The sequence below is a fragment of the Chelon labrosus genome, assembly GCF_963514085.1.
Source record: "Chelon labrosus genome assembly, chromosome: 4".
Classification (NCBI taxonomy): Eukaryota; Metazoa; Chordata; class Actinopteri; order Mugiliformes; family Mugilidae; genus Chelon; species Chelon labrosus.
The window spans coordinates 7,495,233-7,518,095 of record NC_140340.1 but is presented as its reverse complement, the minus strand read 5'-3'; the positions used below and the strand labels follow the sequence as shown (position 1 = coordinate 7,518,095).

Sequence of the window (22,863 nt, the reverse complement as noted above, 5' to 3'; positions counted from 1 at the left end):
GCGAATCCTGTCACTGACACAGATAGCTTCTATACATGGCACAACGCTTGATGTATAGGAGCAAGTATGGTGAATCATACGGCATTAAAAAGTCCTTGACAGACTTGACAGACACGGTCTGGTCCCGCACTGAGGTGAGAAAGTGCTGCATCACATGGAGCCTGACGCGTAAGATGCAGCAGCAGCAGTAACAGCTGCCAGTGTCACTAGAGTTGAATGCATTTACTCACATAGAAGTCTCTGATCTGTGAATAGTCCTCTCTGAGCTTCTTGAGGCTCACAGGGAAGCTCTCCACGAATCGGCAGCAGTCGTTGCACTTTCGAATGGAGAGGACCGTGCTGATAAACAACACATCCAGCTCTCCCATGGCCTTAAACAGACCTTTACTCTCCATCTGCAGACAGACACACAGCATGTAAGTGATTCATGCACCAACACAGGCAATTTAATATCACAGAAGACACCGACAACGCCTTAGTGTAATCGTCGTCTCGTCGTTCACCTGTATGTAAGTAGAGTTTAGGTTCTGGATGTCAAACTGCTTCTTGCAGGAGAAGTAGCGTCTCTGTAAGAGAAGCAACAGAAATATGACGTTACAACACATTCTTCCACCCAGGCAGCTTCTGCTCTGCATTAATGGCAGAGACTGTGTTTTTTAATCAGAGATCAGCACAGTGACTCCAAACTTCCACCGCTGCCTCTTCCCTTTTTTGCAAGAACTGGATGATGCGCGCTTGTGCACGCTGCTCCTTCTGCCATTAAGCAATCAATGACTGATGCAAAATTCTTTGAGCTCACTGAACTCTTCCCCTTTCTGTTTATCCTTTTTTGCAATTTGGCAATTTTTGTAGTAGATGGTATCTTGAATTTGGACTGATAATTTTGAGTGATACATCATTACATAAAAGCTCAACATCTTGCTTAGTAATACATGACAATCAAAATGAACATATACGTGATTTTCTCTGACCACAAATTACCCAAATGTCACTTTTTATCTGAGACTAATGATTTTAGTACTTTTATACAGCATTAAACTATAATCTATCACCACCGCGTTACATTTTAAAGATCTATTTTAATTCCGGTCCTAATTAAGTATGCAACAATACCTGTGCGATCTTCAGCAAGAGCTACAACGAAAACATCTCCTCTCCAAAACAAAAGGACGCACACGCTGCTGCGCTCTTGGCAGCCAGTGCTCCACCTGACTGACGGCACCGGTGCCTATTTCCATATTTTATTTCCCCCGTAGGAGTGACACGTGTCTCGGCTACTCACACATCTGGTGACATCACTCTTGAGCTCGTCGAAAATCTGGTGTATAGACTCCACGTGAGGTTTGAGGTCCCTGGTGTCTTCGCTCACCCCGGCCATGGCCGCCGGCAGAACCGTTTGCAGGTAAAACTCTAAGATGCTGTTCATTGCGTGGCACGCAAACGGGCTCTGTGGGTGTGAAGCACAGCACCAACCGGTTAACTCTTTAACGCCATGCAGGACGCTCGACTCATGGGTAAGTGTGCGCTGGGTGTAGTTTTTTCTGATTGAGTTTCATTAGAGCGTGTTTTCTTCTTCTTCTTTTTTTTTGTTTAACCCAAAAATGAACTCGGCGGAGAGTTTGCAGAGGAGCTTACCTTGAAAGAGTCCTTCACGGTCTGGTAAAGCAGCATCGTGTCCAACTTGTTTGCTTCCTGCAGAAAGAGGAATAAAATGTTTTTTTTCAAACCGCCATGAGATGAGATGAGCGTCTGCAGCTGCAGAGGCCCCGCACTGAGGTGAGAAAGTGCTGCATCACATGGAGCCTGACGCTTAAGATGCAGCTGCCAGTGTCACTGTAGAGTTGAATGCATTTACTCACGTAGAAGTCTCTGATCTGTGAATAGTCCTCTCTGAGCTTCTTGAGCCTCACAGGGAAGCTCTCCACGAATTGACAGCAGTCGTTGCACATTGGAGTCGAGACAGTAGTGATGAAGGAGAACAAGGAGACCAGGACAGGCAGGAGTAGAGACCGAGGAGTCATGCTGGTGGACAAGCTGCTGAAGTCTTCTGGCTGGAGAGACGAGATGAGAAGAGTGGGCCCTCAGTGGACGTAGATGAAGTTCTCTGAGAGGAGAAATATTCTCAGTAGGATCTTGCTGGAGAGTGTGTAGTGTACATCAGCTGGGCATCCCTCTTTATAGCCAGAATGGGACAGATATCTGAAGGCGGAGACTAACTGGAAGTGCAACAGTTAAACGGGAATTTCTTTTTTCTTTTTTTTTGAATCATACATGTGGTGTAGGTTACACCCATGAAGCTGGTACCATCACCTAATTACCTAACATATGACTGTCAGCACACATAAGAGGCCCAGATTTGATATTTAAGTTAATGAAATAGTGTTTAAATTGCCTTAAAAGCAGTGGGTTACATTCTAACATTCCTCACGGTCTTCACAATAACAAAGGAAATAGTCGCATTAGAAGGAAATGGTATTAAGCTGTGGTTTGAGCTCGGTGACGCTGTGGATTCTCTCTACATGTCACACATGCGTAGTAAGACTTGATGATGAGAACGAAGACCGGCGACTAGTATCTGCTGTTTTCTAACGTGAGTCGGCGACCGGAGTTAATCTTAAAGATTCTATTATCTGGTTCAGTCAGCAAACACTCTAGGTTTTCATGTGCACAGGCCAAAGGAGAGGGTTTATGCAATGGTGAAACAAAAAAACTCACAAAGAGAAGTGGTTTGTTTCCCTTGAGTGTGAGGGGTGTTTTCTCATGGGTGCATTTTGTGTCCACTGCCCACAATTGTGATTTGAGATTTGAAAGATTTTAAATAAAAGCCTTGTTACATAAAAGGTTGACATTTAACAGATAGTTTAGTCTGCATGATAGCCTTACAGTAGAAGTGCACCATAACAGTTTTATTACGTCTGATAAATATACTGTACATACTGTACTTCTACAATGTTATTTTTTATTTTTTTGGGGGGGGGGGGGTTGTTAATTATAAATATCACTCCATATCTTTGTGGATAAAAATAACATATTAAGTTAATTGAAGTACATCTTCAGAAATGTAAAATGGTGCAAAAGCATCATTGTGATCAGTAGCAGATAGAGAGCAACGTATCATGTTCCAGTGTCTCCAGCCTAAAGAAAGAAAGAAAGATTTAATTAAATAAATATAAATAAGAGGCGGCACAGTGGAGTGGTGGTTAGCACTGATGCCTTTCTGTGTGGAGTTTGCATGTTCTCCCTGTGTCTGTGTGGGTTCTCTTCACTTACTCCAGCCTCCTCCCCACAATCCAAAGACATGCTGCTTAGGTTCATTGGTGATTCTAAATTGGCTGTAGGTGTGAGTGTGCATTTTTTTTTCTTTGGTAAAAAAAAATACTGATTTAACTCCTTTATTCAAGTAAGAAAGTGCAGGCTCTGAAATGTACTTAAGTAAAAAGTAAATCCGATTTTACCATTAATGAAGCAAAACGTCCGTTGATAATTTTGCAAAATGAAAAAAGTTGTGACAGAATAATCTAGACTGAACTGACCAGAGGTCCTGCATGAGCATCTGGATCATTTTTAACAATAAATTGAGGGCTATTGGGTTTTTTAAACTGAGAGCTAGCTAGCGTTAGCTATATATGATCAAAATGATGCGCATTTGCCACAAATCATTCTTGGAAACGACAACATCGAACAGTTCTCTTAAATAAGGCCATGGATGGGGAACGTTTTCTGAAGCGTTGCCGTCGGCACTACACCCCGGTTCACTTCCTTCCTCCATGCTGCTGGAGGTTCTCTCTCTAAAGCCGGGCATACACTGTGCGATATCTTAAATCCTTAGATTCAGCTCCACCTCACACTGCACGACTAGATCGCTGAGTTCAAAAGTTCGCAGCCCACGAATCATGTTCTCACACTGTACAGCCAGATGCTCTGATGTGACTGATGCACACGAGAATTTATATATGTATTGTATATATATTTTTCATACATATGTTGTATTGACCATGTTTCCATTTCCAAAAGCAATAGAAGAGGAAGACATCCAGAGGGCTGATTTCTTTCTTCTCAGGCACTGCACTGCATGTCTCCACTTCGTACTCTTTCAGTTTCCATGTCTAAGCTTTGGTGACATCTAGAGGTGAGCTTACAGAATGCAACAGAGTGAATGCCCGCCCCTAAGCAGAACCTCTGGTGGTTGCAGTTTCGTTTTAGCTGCTTTTTGCAGGGATTCATTCGTGAATGAATTCGTGTCACAGAGGGATTTTGGGATTTTATTTTTTATATCATATTCATGAAACAATACATTTATACATGTTTAATATATAAAAAAAATAAAAATGACAATACAAATCATCTCAAGACGCTTTATAAAACCCGGCCTGAAACCCCCAGAGCAAGCCTGAAGGAAAAACTCCCTTTTAACGAGAAGAAACCATGAGCAGAACCTGAAGCTCATATGGAGAGACCCATCTGCCTGAGGCCAGCCAGGGAGAGACAGAAAAGAGAGAGAAGAGAACGGCAGGAGATACGAGATAAACATACATCTGTCATAGATACATACATATAATTCAAGTACAGGGTTTGACATAAGTCCAGACCTACAGGGACTTATGGGCAGGGTTGGGTCAGATTACTTTGAAATGTAATCCATTACTGACTACAAATTACGTGGCAATTTTTGTAATCAGTAACGTAATCAGTTGGATTACCAAAAACATGTAACGTAATCTGATTACTTTTAGATTACTTCAATAAATATGCACCTTAAGTAAAAGACACCGTCACAGAATTGATCAATGGATTCTCTTTTTATTTTTCTCTTTATTATTTCATTACATCTAAGAAAACTTTTTGCTCTCAGTAAAGCATTCCTTTGTGAATGAACTAAAAACTGTATTAACTAAAAACTTTATATTTATTACTAAGTACTTTCTTTACTCTGAACATATCCGTTTTTCAGACCATGTCCTCATATCAACCTGTTTAACTCTTTTCTCACATCATATTGAATGTTTACAACTAAAAACATTCCTAAAACATTTTTCTATCTTTTCTCATATTTCTCTTTCTGAACATTTCTCATAACATATCCACAACATGTCTTTCAAAATCTCAAAATAAGTCTGTAAATAAGTCTGTAAACATATCATAGAACAAAAGTGAACATGTTCTTTTTACAACATATTAGGATTTTTTCACATCTAATGTTTCAAAGCTCATTAATCAAAGGTTTATTGATAAAATGTAATCAGGTAATCCCCAACAATGTAACTGTAATCTGATTACACAATTTTTGTATTGTAATCTGGGTTGATTATAGTTACTTGATTTTTGTAATCTGATTACGTAATCCAGATTACATGTAATCCATTACTACCCAACCCTGCTTATGGGACACGCTGTCCTATAAGTCTGTGGGTATTTACTCGTCAGTATGAGTACAGTACTTGAATAAATGCACTTAATTACATTCCACTAATGGCGAATCCTGTCACTGACACAGATAGCTTCCATACATGGCACAACGCTTGATGTATAGGAGCAAGTATGGTGAATCATACAGCATTAAAACGGCTTAGTGTAATCGTCGTCTCCTGTATGTAAGTAGAGTTTAGGTTCTGGATGTCAAACTGCTTCTTGCAGGAGAAGTAGTGTCTCCTTAAGAGAAGCAGCAGAAATACGATGTTACAACACTTTCTGGAGTTCCTCCACTGCGTTAATGGCAGAGACTGTGTTTTGCCGACCCATCAGATAATCACATGCTATCTGTGTCTGCGTCTATTTGTCGCTTACACATTCCTGCTAAATGGCACATGATAACGGCTGTTTCGGAAAAACAAAACACAAAAAGAGGGTTTTTTTTTTTTTTTTTAGAAACAAGTCATTTATTTAAAAAACAAAAATTCAACATAATTCAACAAACCAGCGACATAATTCATAATAAATACATAAAATATATATGTTAAAAAAACTATAAAAATAAATATCACAGTCTGCCTTTTCTTCATATGACACAATGTGGTCTTCTTTGACATAATATGGTCTTGAAACTCCATAGGAGGACGAGAAATACAGTAGTTCAGCAGGCAAGAAAATCAACCTGACAACAACAGTACCATCTAAGGTAACGGATAAAAGACAAAAGAGTGTAGCAGTCTTTTTTTTTCTTCCTTGAGTTGAAAAATATTAGATTTTGGTTAGAGGTCAGCGGGTCTTCAAACCGAGGGCCCTCGGTGTCTTTGCCGTTTAGAGGCCAGATACATCTCAATGTAGTTAAACAGCACATCCAGCTCCCCCATGGCCTTAAACAGTCCTTTACTCTCCATCTGCAGACAGACACACAGCATGTAAGTGATTCATGCACCAACACCGGCAATTTAACATCACAGGAGACACCGACAACGCCGCTCACCTGTGTGTAAGTAGAGTTTAGGTTCTGGATGTCAAACTGCTTCTTGCAGGAGAAGTATGCATGCATTAATTTTCTCTAGACTAGACTACTGTAACTCCCTCCTTTCCGGCATAAATCAAAAGTCTCTCTCCCGCCTCCAACTGGTCCAGAACGCAGCAGCTAGGCTTCTCACAGGTTTTAACAGACGACATCACATCACCCCAGTTTTAGCTTCTCTCCATTGGCTCCCTGTTCATTTTAGAATTGATTTTAAGATTTTACTGATCACTTTTAAAGCTCGTCTTGGCCTGGCTCCACGCTATATAACAGAAATGTTGACCCCATATGAGCCAGTTCGCAGCCTTAGATCCTCGGGTGGGGGCCTCCTGGTGGTTCCAAAGTCAAGGCTTAAATCTAAAGGTGACCGAGCTTTTTCTGTTATTGCCCCTCGGCTTTGGAACGACCTACCTGAGGAGATAAGGCTTGCAGAATCAGTAACCTCTTTTAAATCACTTCTTAAAACTCAATTTTATAGACTCGCCTTTTTGTGATGTCGTCTTCGTTTTACTCTTTAATTTTTAAGTTTTGAGTTTTAATTTAACTGTGTTCCTTTTATTTGTTCTGCTTTGTTTGTCAAAGCACTTTGTAAACCCTGTTTTTAAAAGTGCTATATAAATAAAGTTATTATTATTATTATTATTATAAGTAGCGTCTCTGTAAGAGAAGCAACAGAAATATGACGTTACAACACGTTCTGGAGTTCCTCCACTGCGTTAATGGCAGAGACTGTGTTTTGCCGACCCATCAGATAATCACAGGCTATCTGTGTCTGCGTCTATTTGTTTACTTATGGTACGGGTGCCGGGACAGGCCAGGCCAAAAACTTTATTCGGTGGATTCTTTCAAACATTAAAAAAAGGTTTTCATCCCTCATTATTATTGTACAACATTTCAAGTCATTTTACTGTATAACTGTAACGAAAAATAGTGACAAACACTCATAAAACCCGTTCCTTCATAAGTTTGCTGAAATTTTGACATGATTCTTGTTCACAGTGACCCTGACTACTACTGTACAATAGTTCCAACATTATTACTGTAGAATTTTGTAGAAAATCAATGACAAAGTCACCCAAGCTCAAGGCGTTCTAATAGTTCAATTCTTCACTTTCAAACACTCATAAAACTCTTTCCTTCATAGGTTTGCTCAAATATTGTCTTGATTCTTGTTCACAGTGACCCTGACTACTGCTGGACAATAGCTCAGGTTATTTTACAGTAGAATTGTGAAGAAAACTAATGACAAAGTCACCCCAGCTAAAGGGGTCCTTATAGTTTAATTCCTCATTTTAAAACACTCATAAAACTCTTTCCTTCATAGGTTTGCTCCAATTTTGACATGATTCTTGTTCACAGTAACCCTGAGTACTGATGGACAATAGCTCTAACATTATTACTTTAGAATTTTGAAGAAAATCAATGACAAAGTCTTGAATGCATTGCATTGATTGTCATTGATCAATGACTTTTCATTGATTTTCTTCCAAATTCTGCAGTAAAATGACTTGAGCTATTGTACAGTAATAGCCAAGGTCGCTGTGAATAGGAATCAAGTCTAAATTTGAGCAAACCCATGAAGAAAATAATTTAATGAGTGTTTGAAAATGAGGAATTGAACTATTAGGACGCCTTTAGCTTGTGTGACTTTGTCATTGATTTTCTTCCAAATTTTACAGTACAATAAGTTGAGCTATTGTACAGCGGTAGTCAGGGTCACTGTGAACAAGAATCAAGACAATGTTTGAGCAAACCTATGAAGGAAAGAGTTTTATGAGTGTTTGAAAATGAGGACTTGAACTGTCAGAACGTGTTTCTGTTTGATAACTTTGTCATTGATTTTCTTCCAAATTCTACAGTAAAATGACTTGAAATGTTGTACAGTAATAGAGAGGGATGTCATGAATAAGAATAAAATCAGTAATTGTGGTAACATATAAGGAAAACCGGATTTTTAATGTTTGAGTCAGAATCTACCGATTGGCAAATAGACGCGCAAGAAACTGACATTACTGACACGTGTCTCGGCTACTCACACATCTGGTGACATCACATAAAATCTGGTGTATGGACTCCGCGTGAGGTTTGAGGTCCCTGGTGTCGTTGTTCCCGTCGGCCATGGCCGTCGGCAGAACCGTTTGCAGGTAAAACTCTAAGATGCTGTTCATTGCGTGGCACGCAAACGGGCTCTGTGGGTGAGAAGCACAGCACCAGCCGGTTAACTCTTTAATGCCGTGCAGGACGCTCGACTCATGGGTAAGTGTGCGCTGGGTGTAGTTTGTGGTTGAGTTTCATTGGAGCGCTGCATGTTTTCTTCTTTTTTTTTTCGTTTAACTCAAAAATGAACTCTGCGGAGAGTTTGCAGAGGAGCTTATCTTGAAAGAGTCCTCCACGGTCTGGTCCAGCAGCACCATGTCCAAGTCGTTGTTTGCTTCCTGCAGACAGAGGAATAGCATGTTTTTTCAAACCACCATGAGATGAGATGAGCGTCTGCAGCCGCAGAGGCCCCGCACTGAGGTGAGAAAGTGCTGCATCACATGGAGCCTGACGCGTAAGATGCAGCAGCAGCAGCAGCAGCAGCAGCTGCCAGTGTCACTGTAGAGTTGAATGCATTTACTCACGTAGAAGTCTCTGATCTGTGAATAGTCCTCTCTGAGCTTCTTGAGCCTCACAGGGAAGCTCTCCACGAATTGACAGCAGTCGTTGTTGCACTTTCGAATGGAGAGGACCGTGCTGATAAACAGCACATCCAGCTCTCCCATGGCCTTAAACAGTCCTTTACTCTCCATCTGCAGACAGACACACAGCATGTAAGTGATTCATGCAGTCAATTTAACATCACAGAAGACATCGACAACGCCTTAGTGTAATCGTCGTCTCGTGTGTGTAAGTAGAGTTTAGGTTCTGGATGTCAAACTGCTTCTTGCAGGAGAAGTAGTGTCTCTGTAAGAGAAGCACCAGAAATATGACGTTACAACACGTTCTGGAGTCCCTCCACTGCGTTAATGGCAGAGACTGTGTTTTGCCGATCCATCAGATAATCACAGGCTATCTGTGTCTGTGGCGTCTATTTGTTTACTCATGGTACGGGTGCCGGGACCAGACTGGTAAGCATTGTATATGGGTCACGTTTGAGGTTAGAGCATCAGCCTGTTGAGCTTACACTGCCTATGGTTCCCCACGTATACTGCAACACCGCAGGATGTGATGATGAGCTCTACCACTTACACATTCCTGCTAAATGGCACATGATAACGGCGGTTTCAGAAAAACAAAACACAAAAAGAGGGTTTTTTTTTTTTAGAAACAAGTAATTTATTAATCTTTTTTTTAAAAGAAAAACATAATTCATAATAAATACATAAAATATATATGTTAAAAAATATATAAAAATAAATATCACAGTATGTCTTTTCTTCATATGACACAATGTGGTCTTCTTTGACACAATATGGTCTTAAAACTCCATAGGAGGACGAGAAAGACAGTAGTTCAGCAGGCGAGAAAATCAACCTGACAACAACAGTAGCTACTATCTAAGGTAATGGATTTAAGACAAAAGACTGTAGCAGTCTTTTTTCCTCCTTGAGTTGAACAATATTAGATTTTGGTTAGAGGTCAGCGGGTCTTCAAACCGAGGGCCCTCGGTGTCTTTGCCGTTTAGAGGCCAGATACATCTCAATGTAGTTAAACAGCACATCCAGCTCTCCCATGGCCTTAAACAGTCCTTTACTCTCCATCTGCAGACAGACACACAGCATGTAAGTGATTCATGCACCAGCACCGCCAATTTAACAACTCCGACAATTTTTTTTTTTTTGCAATTTTTGTAGTAGATGGTATCTTGAATTTGGGCTGATAATTTTGAGTGACACATCATTACATAAAAGCTCAACATTTTGCTTAGTAATACATGACAATCAAAATTAACATATACGTGATTTATCTGACCACAAATTACCCAAATGTCACATTTTATCTGAGACTAATGATTACTAATGATTTTAGTACTTTTATACAGCATTAAACTATAATCTATCACCACCGTGTTACATTTTAAAGATCTATTTTAATTCCGGTCCTAATTAAGTATGCAACAATACCTGTGCGATCTTCATCAAGAGCTACAACGAAAACATCTCCTCTCCAAAACAAAAGGACGCACACGCTGCTGCGCTCTTGGCAGCCAGTGCTCCACCTGACTGACGGCACCGGTGCCTATTTCCATATTTCATTTCCCCCGTAGGAGTGACACGTGTCTCGGCTACTCACACATCTGGTGACATCACTCTTGAGCTCGTCGAAAATCTGGTGTATGGACTCCACGTGAGGTTTGAGGTCCCTGGTGTTTTCCCTCCCGTCGGCCATGGCCGTCGGCAGAACCGTTTGCAGGTAAAACTCTAAGATGCTGTTCATTGCGTGGCACGCAAACGGGCTCTGTGGGTGAGAAGCACAGCACCAGCCGGTTAACTCTTTAACGCCGTGCAGGATGCTCGACTCGTGTGCGCTGGGTGTAGTTTCTGGTTGAGTTTCATCAGAGCGCCACATTTTTTCTGTCTTTTTCTTTCTTTTTTCTTTTTTTTTTTGTTTAACCCACAAATGAACTCAGCGGAGAGTTTGCAGAGGAGCTTACCTTGAAAGAGTCCTCCATGGTCTGGTCCAGCAGCACCGTGTCCAAGTCGTTGTTTGCTTCCTGCAGAAAGAGGAATAACATGTTTTGTTTGTTTTTTTTAAACCACCATGAGATGAGATGAAGCTGCCAGTGTCACTGTAGAGTTGACTGCATTTACTCACGTAGAAGTCTCTGATCTGTGAATAGTCCTCTCGGAGCTTCTTAAGCCTCACAGGGAAGCTCTCCCCGAATCGAGAGCAGTTGTTGTTGAAGATTGGAGTCGAGACAGTACTGATGAAGGAGACCAGGATAAGCAGGAGTAGAGACCGAGGAGTCATGCTGGTGGACAAGCTGCTGAAGTCTTCTGGCTGGAGAGATGAGATGAGATGAGAAGAGTGGGCCCTCAGTGGACGTAGATGAAGTTCTCTGACTTCTGAGAGGAGAAATATTCTCAGTAGGATCTTGCTGGAGAGTGTATAGTGGACATCAGCTGGGCATCCCTCTTTATAGCCAGAATGGGACAGATATCTGAAGGCGGAGACTAACTGGAAGTGCAACAGTTAAACGTGTGTTAAACGTTAATTACAATAATTATAATTATATTTATTATTAGTATTATTAGAGTTATTAAGGTGGTGCCATCAGATAGAAGTTATGTTACCTAACATATGACCGTCAGCACACATAAGAGACCCAGATTTGATATTTAAGTTAATAAAATAGTGTTTAAATTGCCTTAAAAGCAGTGGGTTACATTCTAACATTCCTCACAGTCTTCACAATAACAAAGGAAATAGTCGCATTAGAAGGAAATGGTATTAAGTATTAAGTTTGAGCTCGGTGACGCTGTGGATTCTCTCTACATGTCACACATACGTAGTAAGACTTGATGACGAGAACCAAGACCGGTGACTAGTGTCTGCTGTTTTCTAAAGTGAGTTGGCGACCGGAGTTAATCTTAAAGATTCCATTATCTGGTATGTTTTCGTATGCATGGGCAAAAGGAGAGGGTTTATGTGATGGTGAAAGAAAAAAACTCACAAAGAGAAGTGGTTTGTTGCTCTTGATGCAGAGTGAAGGGTGTTTTCCCATCGCTGCATTTTCTGTCCACCGGAATGTCCACTTATCCAAAACAAGCGTCTCGGTCTGGTCCGTTAACACCATTCATGTTGAGCAACACTGGCAGTTTTTAAAACTGTTTTTTTTTTCTGGGGATCATTCCCTGTGATGCCCTCTTCCCTCTAAGACTTTACAATATTCAAGTTGTAGACAGCTTTGGAAGGGTTCCAGTTAAAGTTCATTTACCGGATGGAGCGTACGTAACACGGAAGATAACAGTGTGTTTTTTCACATAAAGTTAAATCAACAGCACTTATTTTATACGTTAAATAAATTTGGTCTCGGTGATAACTTCATCAGGTGGGTCAAAATTCTGTATGATAACCCTCAGGCGACCATTCTGACTAATGGGCTTAAATCAGACAGTTTTCCATTGTACAGAGGTACGAGGCAAGGCTGCCCCTTGTCTCCCCTCGTTTGCCGTTGCCATCGAACCAGACAGTTTTCCATTGTACAGAGGTACGAGGCAAGGCTGCCCCTTGTCTCCCCTCGTTTGCCGTTGCCATCGAACCGCTGGCGGAGGCCATAAGGACGGCACCTGCTATACAGGGTTTGTTAGCTGATTATGAGCACAAGATTAGTCTGTATGCAGATGATGTTTTGCTATTTATCTCTAATCCAGAGGCGTCAATACCAGCTCTACTTAACATAATTGATTCATTTAGCAAATTTTCTGGGTACAAAATTAATTTGACCAAGTCTGAAGCCATGCCACTTGGGAGCCTTAATTCAGTACCAACTGCTTTACCTTCTTTTCCCTTTAAGTGGTCCCCTGTAGGTTTTGTATACTTAGGTATATTCATAACCCCGAAATTTAAGCAAATGTATAAAGCAAATTTTGTTCCTCTGTTTGAGAAGGTGAGGCAAGATTTGGAGCGTTGGAATTCTCTACCTGTCTCCTGGCTAGGACGTATATCTTTGATTAAAATGAATATTTTGCCTCGATTGTTGTATCCTGTCCAAATGATTCCGGTTATATTTTCAAATAGGGTGTTGAAAGACCTGAGTGGCTGGCTAAGTTCCTTTATATGGAGCAAGCGTAGACCAAAACTTAAGATGGCTACATTACAACTTCCAGGTTCTGTAGGGGGTCTTGACCTACCAAATGTCAAAACATATCAGCTGCGTATTCACATGAGGTATATTTATGACTGGGTTGTAAATGACTCAAGCTCTATCTGGTTGGGAATTGAAGCTTCTCTTTCAAAGTATCCATTAAGGGACTTACTGTTCTTTAAGAAATTTAAAAATATTAGAGTTGTAATAACCCGGTTACACTTAATACACTTCTGGCCTGGCGATCAGTATGTCGACTTGAGGGAAGGTCAAAGTTTACATCTGTTTTTACCCCTATTGTGAATAATCCTGATTTCCAGCCTGGGATGTCTGATAGAGGTTTTAGACAGTGGGGGGATGATGGTGTCCACAGACTGAAAGACTTATTCTCTGATAATGTGGTTATGACATTTGAACAAATTATAGAGAAATATTCTGTCCCCAGACATGACTTTTTTCGTTATTTGCAGATAAGGCATTATATTGTACACAGTACTAGCTTAATTAAGAACCATGAAATTTCTTCTGTTGAGAAATTATTATTCCTAACTGATAGAGAGGTATCTGTGAGCCTGTTTTATAAAGCTATATATTCTACACCCTCTGTTGGGTTACAGAGGCTTAAAGGCACATGGGAAAATGAACTAAATATTATAATTGATGATGAAGAGTGGAAGGGTGTCTGGAGATATGCTAAATCAGTTTCAGTTTGCAATCGTATTAAAGCCATACAATTAAAGATCATACACAGAATGCACATATCCCCCAATCTCAGGCATCACTTTAATCCTACTTTTTCACCCATGTGCCTTAACTGTAAGACAGAAATTGGTACCCTAACTCATTGTGTTTGGTCATGTTTGAAACTGCAAATGTATTGGTCTAATGTGCTATCTGAAATAGAGAAGATATTGGGCTTAGAACTGGAGATGAACCCTTTGTTTCTCATACTGGGCCTCCCAAGCCGACGCTTAATATCTAAACAGAATAAGAGGTTGTATTGTATTCTTACTTATGCAGCGAGGAAGAATATTTTATTGCAATGGATTGATGAAAAAGTACCAACTGTTAAAGGCTGGCAAAAAGTGGTATTTGGCCGAGTGCCATTAGAATACCTTACATGTATATTACATTCAAAAACAGACCAATTCTATAAAGTGTGGGAACCCTATCTGAACTATGTAGAACCTAGTGTCTCCAATATCATGCTGCAGGGGTTTTCTTGAGTGCTTATACCGCATACTATATTATTATTGTAACCCCAAGTATTCTTTATATGGATCTGAGCTGTTGTTTCGTTTTTTGGTTTGTTTGTTTTGCTTTTTTTTATTTTATTTTATTTTATTTTATTTATTTATTTATTATTTTTTCTTTTTTAATTTTTATTTTTTTATTTTTATTTATTTATTTTTATTATTATTTTATTTTTATTTACTTATTTTTCTTGTTTCTGTGAATTATATTATGTAACCATACCGAAAAATTTATAAAAAAAAAATATTGTGGAAAATCAACAGCACGGCCTGGGAGAGTGAGTGCACACGAAAAAAGTTGCACAACACTAGAATTAGGGGTTTAATAAAAAAAAAAAGAAAAAAGAAAAAAATAATTAAAAAAACACCACATTTTAGCAATTTTACAGCAATATACATATATATTTTAATGTGCACTTCCATTCCCACTGTCAAAATGAGGTGGAAAGCATTTGTTTCCACTCAATCTGACAGTTTCAGTCATTTATATCCATGTCCTAACGTCAAATTACAACGAACAAAGGGAAGAGCTGTGTTGCAGCACAGCAGCGTGTCCCTGACGATACTAAATACGCTAAATTTAAACCAGTGTCATTACAGTTTTAACTGTCACCTTTAGAGGAAATCTGTCCGTCACTGCAAAGAGATTCTTCACCGCATTCCTCTTTCAGTTTCACACTGGTTGTCAGTTTACTGTGTGAGTTTTTGTGTGTGTGGCACTAAAATCCTTCCCAGGTCTGTTTCTGTTATTGTTTATGTCTAGGTGCTGTTGTTCTGCGATTCGTGTGTGGGGTGGCAGTTAAAAGTATTCTTTCATTCTGCCTTTGATGCAGCTCAGCCTAGTATTTCTTCAATGAGTGACATGTCAACATATCACCAAGGTTTCCTCCCCAGGGAACACGCAAAAGGAGATGAAATATGAAGATTAGAGCTGTAGTTTGAGAGTAAATCCCATGTTTCCCCTCAAGGCATGACAAGTGGGCTCGTAAATCTGGACTGATGAGATCCAAACACGTTTGTTGTGCTGCAAGTGATGCAATAGATGGCTATCGTATTGTGAAGTGACTCACAATCGAAAGAGTGTGTCAGTGCACAGAAAACAATGGTGTAGGCAGAACTGGATCTATATCTAGCATCTCTGTTTTGCACAGCCTAACGGTGTAACGGCTCATCAGAAAGAAAAAAAATAAATAAATACTCAAACATCAAATGTTTATGATTCTGAATAACAACTCACAGCTGATGCCTCTACAACTCTACAAGTCCAGTTGCCTTTTTTGAACTTTTGTTGGATATACCATGACCTGGATGACTGAGAACCTTCACAGACATACATTTTATTTACATTTTATTACTTCATGTGATTATCTTGTGCACTACTGTACTCTGACTCTAGTTTTTTTTTTCTCACCCTGCCATGAAACTGCCTCTGTCTGAACAAAAGTTCCTACTCATTACACAACAACCACATCTTAATCAACCCACAGAAGATTCAGAACGGTGACGCTTGTTTTTTTGTCCTGACCTCAAAATCAAACACTTAAGATTTTTTTTGTTGTTGTTTTGAGATCGGAGGCTCATTAGCGCGATTCATCCATAAGATAAAAATAAATTAATTAATAAATAACTAAAAACTCCAGAAGCAGCGGCCAAAATAAAACAGCCGAGCCGATAGAGACGAATGTTATGAATGATATCTTTTCGTTCGTACTGTCATTGCTGGAATGATACTATTCAAATCATCCCACGCCGACGATACAAATGACTGATGGGATGTCATAGAGTAGTTTCAGTGCAAAGCCCTGAGTCAAGTCGGGAGTCAGTCAAGTAAGAACCCAACAGACGTTTGTGTGACTTTGCGTTCAGAGTAATTCACATTCAAATGTCGGTGCAAGGCACCGAGCTCGTTTCTGTTTAAGGTCACCTCTTTTTATTCAGGTATTCGTGCGCTGTGGTGATTCATACCCCACAGATAAACCTGCAGTTAGCTCCTCTGGCCCTGTCGCCGTGAAGGAGGCGACGTAGCGCGAGCCAAATTTTAACGCCGGGCCGCTTTATTTCACCCTTTGTCTTAGTTCTCTTTTAATGTGTGTTGACGCGTGACTAAGTGAGACTGCTGCTGCATGCATGTGTGTGTGTGTGTGTGTGTGTGTGTGTGTGCACATGCCATGAGGGTGAGGCTGGCTAGTTACAGTTACGGTAAGTTAAGGTACAGCCGGTGCTGGTAAGCATTGTATATGGGTCACGTTTGAGGTTAGAGCAGTGGTTCCCAAACTTTCTCTGCTGGGACCCCCTTTGGTACATGAGAAAATCTTAAAGCCCCTCCCCCCCCCATCTACAGTTTATTTCACGCATTGTAATTAATTCAAACCTCAGCATTTTTTGAACAAATAAAAGTAAACTTTACTGTGTAATATGTTCAGTGTAACAGGTTTGCGTTTGTGTGGGAGCCCGTCAAAAATCTGTGCATCTCATCGCTCCCATCCCATCCCGAGCCCACAGAAATATCCCGTCATATCCCGATCACGTAACTGACCCCCCAAAGAAATCCTGTCCCGCAAATCCCGAGAGAAAGACTCCTAAATCCCGTCCCGCTCCCTATGTTGTTGTCTAAAGTTGGGCGCACTCACCGCATTGCAGCGTAATTTTTTTATTTAATCTCCGGCTCCGTCCTCCGTCCCGGTCCTGCCCGCTCCCGTTGATTATTTGCTCTATCTCATCGTTACCAACAGTGAAAATGACTCCCGTGCCGCGGGACTCCCGCGGGAATACCGTCACCCTCTAATTCGATCCGCACCCTGCGCCCCCCCTGCAATGGCTCTGCGACCCCCCTAGGGGGCGCGCCCCCCACTTTGGGAACCACTGGGTTAGAGCATCAGCCTGTTGAGTATACACTCTGCCTATGGTTCCCCACGTATACTGCAACACCGCAGGATGTGATGATGAGCTCTACCGCTTACACATTTCTGTTAAATGGCACATGAGGAAGATAGAAGTGAGGAAAGCAGCTGGACCGGATGGTATCAGCTCCAGGCTCCTTAAGTCCTGTGCAGATGAACTGTGTGGAGTTATGGAGCATGTCTTCAACCTGAGCCTTGAGCTGAGAGTGGTACCACAGATTTGGAAGACCTCGTGCATGGCACCGGTGCCCAAAACATCACACCCTAAAGACCTCAGCAGCGACAGACCGGTGGCTCTAACATCCCACCTGATGAAGACACTGGAGAGACTGATACTGGGACATCTCCGCTCTAAGCTTCACCCTCGATGTGTGAAGGAAAGATACAGAAGGTCTTTCCTTCCTGCTGCTGTTAGGCTCCACAACGAGCACTCCTAATATGTGCAATATATCTATTATTATATATCTATTATTATATATCTACTATTATTATATCTTCTTATCTTATCTTATGATAATGGCTGTCTCAGAAAAACAAAACACAAAAAGAGGTGTTTTTTTTTTAGAAACAAGTCATTTATTAATCTTTTTTTAAAAGAAAAACATAATTCATAATAGTTACATAAAATATATATGTTAAAAAAATAAAAAATAAATATCACAGTCTGCCTTTTCTTCTTTGACACAATATGGTCTTAACTCCTCTCTAAGGATATGCGACAGGGGGCATTCCTTGATTTCAGAATATTGTAACTTCTATCCTCACCTATAGTGGAACTACAGATTCACGACTTATGCCTTTAACAATAAATGTTAATCAAAACTAAATCAATTCTGAGTAATTAACAAGCAATATAAGCACAAAAATTCAGCTGATGGGTAAGAGTGTACTTCTCAATGACATGGGCTCGTCTTTTATGCTGGCTAAGCTACTGTAATGGGTGTGATTGGATGAAGCTGTCTGTTAACCCCTCACCCTTTTTTAGTGAAAACAAACCTATTCAGGCTGCTAATTTATAAACTGTAAACAATCATGAAACTGAAATGAATGGAAATGAACACAGACAGAGACAGGTGGCAGGTATTTTATTTTAAAACATTACCAGACATTAACATTTATCATTCATGTAGCCTGCCTCCTCAATGATCAAGCAAAACAGATCATAAATCAGTTATATCAAAGAATATAATAACTGATTTTCACTCTTGTCATCAATTAAATACCAGTCTGAACAGTCAAACATTAAAAATTAATTATTAAAAAAGAAACATGTCTATACTTGAACATTTTTGATTACCACAGTATGGCATAATCCCCTGTCAGTCTCCATAACTGCCATACAACACAACAACAATAACAAACAATACAACACAGCAACAACAACAAAATCACTATGACACAGTAACAGTCTATTTCAGGATGTTAGCTTTGAATGTTGTCTTTTGGCTCCCAGGAGTTTTTCCACTTTGTCCCACTGCAAGACAGACAGATAGACAGCATTAAGTATTACTGTTAAATTGTTTGGAAATTATTGGACAAATGTACAATTTCCAATGACACATTGATTCCTCAGTTATGCAGGCATTTTGTAATCAGAATACCTGGTAAAATGATCCACATTCTGTACATGTATGCAACAGCCTATATTAGAAGATGACGTGATAAATTAGTGTAGCCAAGTTAGATAAAAAAGTGCATTATGTAACACAGTATGCATGTAGTACATAACGTACATACTATATAGTCAGGGACCTACAAGATACAAACATGTCATGTTTTCAGTTTGCAGTATAACATTACTCATAATGCTTCTAACATCAGAAATATAATGTACTGCAGAAACTTATGTCAGAATTTAGTTTCCCAACACAAATCATAGTAGTTGTTCCTTAGTGACATTGAGGGTCTAAGGACAGAGGATGTCACATACTGTATAGATTGTAAACCCCCTGGGACAAATTGAATTGATTTGATTTTGGGCTATATAAATAAAATTCGATTTGACTTTAAGTCCTTTTGATGCTGGATGACATCAGCAAAACTGTCTAATCAAGGAGCTACCTGTCTGTTTAACTTCATGTTTACCCCTTATTTTCCAGTCAGTATCTTACTATTATATGCATGTTATGTTCCTTTGTAGAAATCATGGCCAATCAAACAGTGATGCAGGCTATGGGTTAAGAGAAGGCTAGAATGAGACTGTTCTCACTGAAATAGTTTGACAGGTATTCATATAGTGATAATAAAATTACTGATGACACACTTTTAAATGATCCAATGATCACTCTGACCTGTCAAGAGGGCCTCAGGTTCTCAGGGACCATGCCTGATTTCAGACATAGAGCAGTTATAAATTAATATATTACTTAACCACTTCAACACACGCTTTCTCTTCAGAACAATAGATACTGTGATTGGTAAATTGAGTATAAAGTATGATAATAGCATTTGAAAGTCGGCTTACAGACACCAGTGGACACCTGTCTTATCTGTCTGTCCTTTTCCATTCCAGGCTTTCACCTGTGCATATCCTGACGTCTTCTGGAAGTCATATTTACATAGCTGTTATCATGCTAGCTAGCTAGCGTTTGGCAAGCGTTGTTTTAATGCAACGTTAGCTATAACGTTAATTTTATCCCCCGTAGTAATTCTAGATAGTATTCTAGACAGCGAAACAACACTAAAACGAGCTGACAACATGTTATATTGTTCTCAAATGTCAATTAAACACATGCTGTACTTACCTTAATTCGTCCAACTATGACACCGATGTAGTGGATTAATCCCCGCAATCCGCAATACTGTCCTGTTACCGCTAGGAGCGCTATTTTAAGAAACGCTCCCATGGGTCGTATTCAAGAGCATGTACACACGACCTATATGGTCGTTTAAGTTGGAGGACTTGTTGGAAAATCAACATCTGACAACAACAGTACCATCTAAGGCAGGGGTCGCCAACACGGTGCCCGCGGGCACCTGGTCGCCCGCAGGGACCATGTGAGTCGCCCGCAGGGGATGTTCTAAAAATAGCACTTGTCGAGCGCCTCTAAAATTTTATTTAATTGTGTCGCTGTTATTTTTATATCAATAACACTTGCATTACTGTAGAGTTGAACATGGTATTATTTAATATAAAATTATATATATGTTATGTTTTATGTATATACGAACTCTGACCTCGTCTGGTGTCAAAGTTCAATATCACGCGCAAGACAAACCGCCATCTTTGTGTTTACCGATGTATGGAAGCGGCCGCGGCTACGTTGAGGAGCTAGATGAGGTCTAACAACAGAAAAACATGGAAGTAAAGCTGAAGAAAACGTACCATTTTGTAGTTTCCCAGAGAGTGGGAAGAAGTGTTCTTTTTTACCACAGTAAAAGAAATATCTTATTTATGGGGTTACTGTGGTAACGGCAAAGCGGCACAGTGAGGAGAGACACTTCAGTTCAGTACGTGTCATGCTAGCTTCCATGCTAACTGCTAACTCTCCGCCTGGCAGCGCACTACGGGCGGAAAAAGGCCGTGAGTTAAAGACAGTGTTTTTACATGAGGCCGGCGAAGAAATCAAAAGACGTAAGGGAAGCACCATTTAGCAAAACGGATGTTTTTAGTGAAACGCCATGGCGACGTTAAACTAAAATATTGAACTAGGATTGCCACCCCTCCCGTAAAATACGGAATCGTCCCTTATTTGACAATTAAATGTGCGATTTGTTCCATATTTCCATAAATGTCCAAAACACATGTCTGTCACACACACATCAACACTAAATCTAACAATAATGGTCAATGGTCAATGGTTTTGCCAGAATATTTCAGTTATTGGTCATAGCCTATTTTATTAGACTATTGTGGTTTGATTGGTTGTTTAGGACAGTGGCGTCAATCAGCGGAGCTAACCACGGAGCTAAGTTAGCATGCTAATGCTAATACCGTGTTAAACATGTTGCTGTTATTTGGCTAACGGACACTGACATGTGTCTGTATGTAAGCATGTATGTTAACAGACAGGTGTTTAGCTGCAGTGGTGTCATTTATAGTAAGTTTTCTGTTAGCCGTGTGTGCTACCTGTCTGGTAACTGGTACGTCACAAAGACGTAGTAGTAACGCTGCTAACTGGTACAGCGTTACTGCGTCTCTGTGTCAGGATCTCCGTTAACATATTTTAGTATTTAGTGCTCTAATACTTGTACCAGAGCGCCGCGCTGCCGTACCGATATCAGAGCCCGTCTACGGAGAGCCTTCCCACTCTCTATTAAGTCCCATTGTAACGAATTTTGGTTGCAGTTCCACCAGATTTCCACTGGGGGCGATCGCCATGAGTGCAACATGAATGGGACTCTATGGAGCTAAACGGCTAAATGTGTCTCTTTCACCCGATTGTCGTTGAGAAATCTCAGATTTGATTGTAGGTTTTGCAAGTTCAACATGGGTTATAGGTCAAAAGTTGAATGAACGAGAACTTATGTCCTTTCGTTTTCTTACAGGTTGAGTTGTTGTTGCCCATAACACGCTAGCATTGTGCTAATGAACGCTGATTGGTCAGTGAATGACTGATTACGACCAGATCCCGCTTGACGGCATCGTGGCATCCGAAGCAGGACCAGAATGTTAAGACGGACTTTTTCGCCCAAGTTTTTTTTTTTTCGGCCCGGTCTTTTAAAACAACAAAACAGAAACTCTTCTAGCACGATTATTTACCCGTGTCAGCTGTGTTGTCCATGCCTCGAGAGAAAAGAAAGTGCAGAGCGCGAAAGCACCAAAGCAGTGACTGAAGGATTGCCGTAAAGCAGTATCTGGTCGTACCATGTGTATGACGTCATTGACATTTTAAAATACTTTTTAAAGCAAAATAATTGACTCTAAAAAATCTAACACCCAGCAGTGTGTCATTTCTTTGCATCTCCTTTCAAATTCAATATTCAAATTACTGCACAAAAAATTATATCCTGAGAAAAGTGGATTTTGAGGGGTACTGCTCCATAGACCGCCATTCATTCTGCACTCGTCCTGAGAGCGCCCTCATATGGAATCAGAGTGGAACTGCAACAGTTCAGAACCCGGAAGTTCAGTGAGAGTGGAACTTCTCCCCATATTAGACGTTCTCTGCCGATATGCTGAGCGGTTGCCAAGGCAACCATGAGACTGACGAGTTTGTCAATAAAGTTGGGAGGAGGAGCTGAATGACGTACCTGCCTGACGCACGCAAAACACCTGTGGGTCAGTTCTGATAGATATAAAATATTATCTTGCCTGATACAGTTATGGGCCTTGAGTTTGACATGTGTGGTTTATGAATAATCATTTATTTAATATACAGTAGTATTAGCCAATATAAATATTATATATGGCCACTTAAAAAAACAAATAGGCCTACTAATAGATTAACAGTTAATAAATAAATAACTAAACAAATAAATAAAGTTGTTAAAAAGTTAATTGGTACACATTTAATTTAAGATTTAATTAACTGCACTTTATAA

General features: G+C 40.2%; 3 protein-coding genes across 3 annotated transcripts; all 3 read right to left on the bottom strand.

Annotated features, from left to right (window-relative positions):
• Window positions 1-206: 206 nt before the first annotated feature.
• LOC311486886 (interleukin-10-like) lies at window positions 207-2,356 on the bottom strand (the record flags this gene model as incomplete). The annotated part of the gene is made up of 5 exons (XM_084542903.1): window positions 1,860-2,356; window positions 1,636-1,692; window positions 1,283-1,447; window positions 504-566; window positions 207-395 (listed from the first exon to the last, which is right to left on the bottom strand). Exons 1-5 carry the CDS (start codon window positions 2,019-2,021, stop codon window positions 207-209), a joined length of 636 nt encoding a protein of 211 aa, XP_084399029.1. The 5' UTR covers window positions 2,022-2,356.
• A 3,574-nt stretch (window positions 2,357-5,930) lies between these two features.
• LOC311486685 (interleukin-10-like) lies at window positions 5,931-9,248 on the bottom strand. Its single transcript, XM_084542640.1, has 5 exons — window positions 9,061-9,248; window positions 8,815-8,874; window positions 8,476-8,628; window positions 6,404-6,478; window positions 5,931-6,317 (listed from the first exon to the last, which is right to left on the bottom strand). The coding sequence occupies exons 1-5, from the start codon at window positions 9,226-9,228 to the stop codon at window positions 6,207-6,209; spliced, it is 567 nt and encodes a 188-aa protein (XP_084398766.1). The 5' UTR covers window positions 9,229-9,248; the 3' UTR covers window positions 5,931-6,206.
• A 29-nt stretch (window positions 9,249-9,277) lies between these two features.
• LOC311486885 (interleukin-10-like) lies at window positions 9,278-11,389 on the bottom strand (the record flags this gene model as incomplete). Its single annotated transcript, XM_084542902.1, has 4 exons — window positions 9,278-9,382; window positions 10,712-10,876; window positions 11,073-11,132; window positions 11,234-11,389. The coding sequence occupies 4 exons, from the start codon at window positions 11,387-11,389 to the stop codon at window positions 9,278-9,280; spliced, it is 486 nt and encodes a 161-aa protein (XP_084399028.1).
• Between the last annotated feature and the right edge of the window lie 11,474 nt (window positions 11,390-22,863).